Source organism: Eurypyga helias, unplaced genomic scaffold (assembly GCF_000690775.1).
Source record: "Eurypyga helias isolate BGI_N326 unplaced genomic scaffold, ASM69077v1 scaffold32462, whole genome shotgun sequence".
Taxonomy (NCBI): Eukaryota; Metazoa; Chordata; class Aves; order Eurypygiformes; family Eurypygidae; genus Eurypyga; species Eurypyga helias.
In genome coordinates, this window is record NW_010234594.1 from 4,525 (window position 1) to 7,795 (window position 3,271).

General features: G+C 61.7%; 1 protein-coding gene across 1 annotated transcript in view; it reads left to right on the forward strand.

The window, feature by feature from the left end:
- The first annotated feature begins 379 nt into the window (after window positions 1-379).
- Window positions 380-3,271, forward strand: part of CCDC33 (coiled-coil domain containing 33) — a 3,069-nt gene continuing 177 nt past the window's right edge. Inside the window, exons 1-7 of the mRNA XM_010146491.1 lie at window positions 380-447; window positions 746-773; window positions 1,760-1,955; window positions 2,070-2,158; window positions 2,394-2,525; window positions 2,720-2,792; window positions 3,021-3,127. Of these exons, the coding sequence (XP_010144793.1) occupies window positions 380-447; window positions 746-773; window positions 1,760-1,955; window positions 2,070-2,158; window positions 2,394-2,525; window positions 2,720-2,792; window positions 3,021-3,127 (693 nt within the window). The remainder of the gene's footprint in view (window positions 448-745; window positions 774-1,759; window positions 1,956-2,069; window positions 2,159-2,393; window positions 2,526-2,719; window positions 2,793-3,020; window positions 3,128-3,271) is intronic.

Below are 3,271 nucleotides of genomic sequence, written 5' to 3' on the forward strand. Positions count from 1 at the left end.
CCCAGAGGTGCCTGTTACTGGGACAGTGCCTGGCTGGGGTGGCCCTCGGTTGTAGCCAGATTTCCTCCCAAGGGTGAATGGCTCAAGGGTCCAGCCATTAGATGCTGCTCAAAGCCAGGAGTTCCCATCCTCAGGAGGTCTCCCAGCCCTGTGGCCACACCACATTGCATCCAAACCCCTGGGTCCTGACCCCAAAGCAATGATGGCAAAGGGGTTTTGCTCCAGGTGAAAGCTAGGAGAGCGGCTCAGCTGTGGGGAAGGGGCTGAAGGAGCTTGCTGCTCCCCTTGGGGGGCTTTCCCCAGCCTCACCCTCAGCTTCTGCTCTGATATCTCCTGCCAGCTACACCAAGACGACGTGTCCCTCCCTGCGGCTGACGCCATGGCCAGCATCCTGCCTGGAAAGCAGCCGTTCCCACATGGGATGGGAGTGCCATTGGAGGAGCAGAGGTATGGGGCTGCGCCAGGTCTTCAGCCCCCTCTTAGCCCCTTCTTACCATCCTCCTTGGGGTGGTTTCCTCCTTCCTCCATTCTCCCCATGTTTTCCCCAGCAGCTTCTCCTCCTGTCCCATCACTGCCAATTTTCCATCCTCCCTGCACCCCCATCCCCACCAGCACTTGCCTTGCCCCCTGGCACCCCAAAAAGGCTCCTGTGTCCAACAGAGGGTTCCCCAGCCAAGGCTCTGCCAATGTTTCAATACAAGGGGAGCAGCTGGCCAAGTGTGTCTCCCTGCTCTCTGCTCCACAGGTCCCAGGAGATCATCGAGGAAGAGCCGGTGAGTGCCAGGGATGCCAGAGGAGAGGGGGACACTGGGGGCATTGGAGGGGGCAGCAGTGTCCCCAAGGCAGGTCCTGGCTCCTGTGAGAGCCAAAGTTAGGCTGTTGTCAGCTCTATGCTTCTGGTGAGTGAAGGTCTTGGGGGTCAGCCCTTGAGTTTGGCTGGAGGGGGCTTTATCTTGTGTGTGAACCCAGTCCTGGATGAAAGAGCCCTCAGGCAGATGGGGAGGAAGGAGCCGAGCCTCTGGAAGCACCTGCCCCCCCTTTTCCCCCTTCCCCAAGGCTGCATGATGCTGCTGCACCCCCTCCCTGCACCCTGCCCCTCTCTCCTTGCCAGCTGCTGGCCAAGGCCAGCCCCAAGGCTGGGAGCAGGAGACCAAGGGAACTGGAGGCACGCGGTCCCCCCCAGCCAAGGTCCCTGCTGCCAGGATCCTTTCTGCAGCCCAGGGTGGCTGGGAGATTCAGGAGGGTCAGCCGGAGCCATGGCAGGGCTCTCCCTGCGAAGATCCTTCCCCCCCAGCATCACCTGGCAAGGCATCTCCCAGCACACAGTGCTAAAACCCTCAGGCCCATCTGTGTAAACCACCCATCCCCACATCCTTTCTTCTAGAGGTCTGAAAAGCTCCATAAGGCTCGGAGCTTGAGGCTGACCCCCAGCTCTGACACTGCTCCACCCCACGTCCTTGGGAGAGTTGCTTTTCCTTCAAAGGGGTGGTAGGAAGAGTTGGGGAAATAGCGGGGGGTCCTCCAGGTGGAGGGAGAGTTGGGCAGGTGGGGAGATTTGGAGGGATGGATGGCTGGAGAGAGAAGGAAGGAAAGAAGGAAGCAAACAAGCAAATAAGCAACAGGAGGGGGAAAACGGGATGTTTCTTAGCTTCTTCATGATGGGTCTGACCCCCAAGACAAATATCCTCAGCTGAGCTCTTGGTGCCGGGGAAAGCCCAGGTGGCAGTGGGGTGCCAGCAGCTCTGCTCTGGACTGGCAGGAGGTGGGCAGCTACCGCCTGGCACTGCAGCGGATGGCAGGGGACCTCCTATCCCTGCGTCGGCACGTCACCAGCCTGGAGGTGGAGAACGGGCAGCTGCGGCACAGCCTGGCCTCACAGGAGGAGCTGGGCCACACTCTGCTCTCGGACACGGACCTGGACGTCATGACCCGTGAGGAGCTGCTGGACAGGCTCGGTGTGTGATGGGGAAGGGGGAGGCGGAAATCAGGGGACCCCTCTCCCTGGTGCAGCGGAGGGCACCGTGCCATCCCCTGGCCAGGTGACGAGGACATGGCATGGGCTGTTGCAGCCACCCTCAGGCGCAAGCTGCTGGCCGGCACGGAGGAGAAGAGGCAGCTGAAGGATCGTGTCCAACAGCTGCAGAATGAGCTGATCCGGGTATGGACACCGGCAGAGGTGGGCAGGGGCTGCTGAGGGGATGGGGTGGGAGTGTAGGAGCAGGGGAGGCAGCAGTGAGAGCATCACAACAACCCCCTAGCCACGCAGGTGACTCAGACCCCCAGCACCCCCCCATGAGGCTCTCCCAGCCCTATAAGCGATGCCTGAATGCTTGAGGCTTGGCACAAAGGTCCCTTTGTGCCAAGAAGGGGTTTTTCCCTTACTTGCCTGACAGAAAAATGACCGGGAGAAGGACCTGGTGCTGCTCCAGCGAGCCCACCAGCAGCAACAAGCCACACTGAGGAGGTGCCAGAAGAAGGTGGCCAAGATGAAGGGCTTGGAGGACACAGTGCGGCAACAGGAGAAGGTGGGTTGGGGGACACGAAGTCGGGGTGAGAAGGGCAGGTTGGGGGGGCATGAGGCTTCGTGGAGCAGATGGGATCCTCCAGCCTGTTCCATCCTTCCATGAGCACTACGTGATCCCAGGACCCCGGTGGGAGGGGAGATGTTACACCCTGCATTAAGCTGGTGACGTGGGGACAGCTCTGCTCTCTCCCGCAGGTGATCGAGGTGATGGAGCAGGTGCTGCAGGAGAAGCTCACCGGGGTGGGCAGGAGCGCTGAGAAGCCAGCGGGTGGGTGCAAGTGGGGACAGGGACCCACATACAGCTGCTGGGCTCTGCTGGTGGTCATCCCCTTCCGATGGTTGGCATCATGGGATGGTCTGCAGTGAGGGACCAGCGGAGGTCCTCCCGCACCCATACGTGGGCATGGGAAGGAGGCCAGGGGCTCACTCCAAGCCCCCAGCACTGCACAAGGGAGTGCAAGGCATGTCCCAGTGCCCCCCCCACCCCATCCCACAGGAGAAACCCTCTCTGAGGAGGTCCACGCCGTGCTGCTGGCCGAGAACCGCAGGCTGCGGGAGGAGCTGGCAAGGCACCCCCACCCCAAAAAGCCCCCAGCCCTGCCGGTGAGACGGGGGGGAGGGCATGGGGCTGGGATGGGGGACAGAGCTGTGGCACCCCAGAAAGTAACACCAGAGGGTAACTGGGCACACCGGGGGCATCATCCAGGTCCATCTCCAGCTTCGTGGGGTGATGGTCACCCCTGAGAC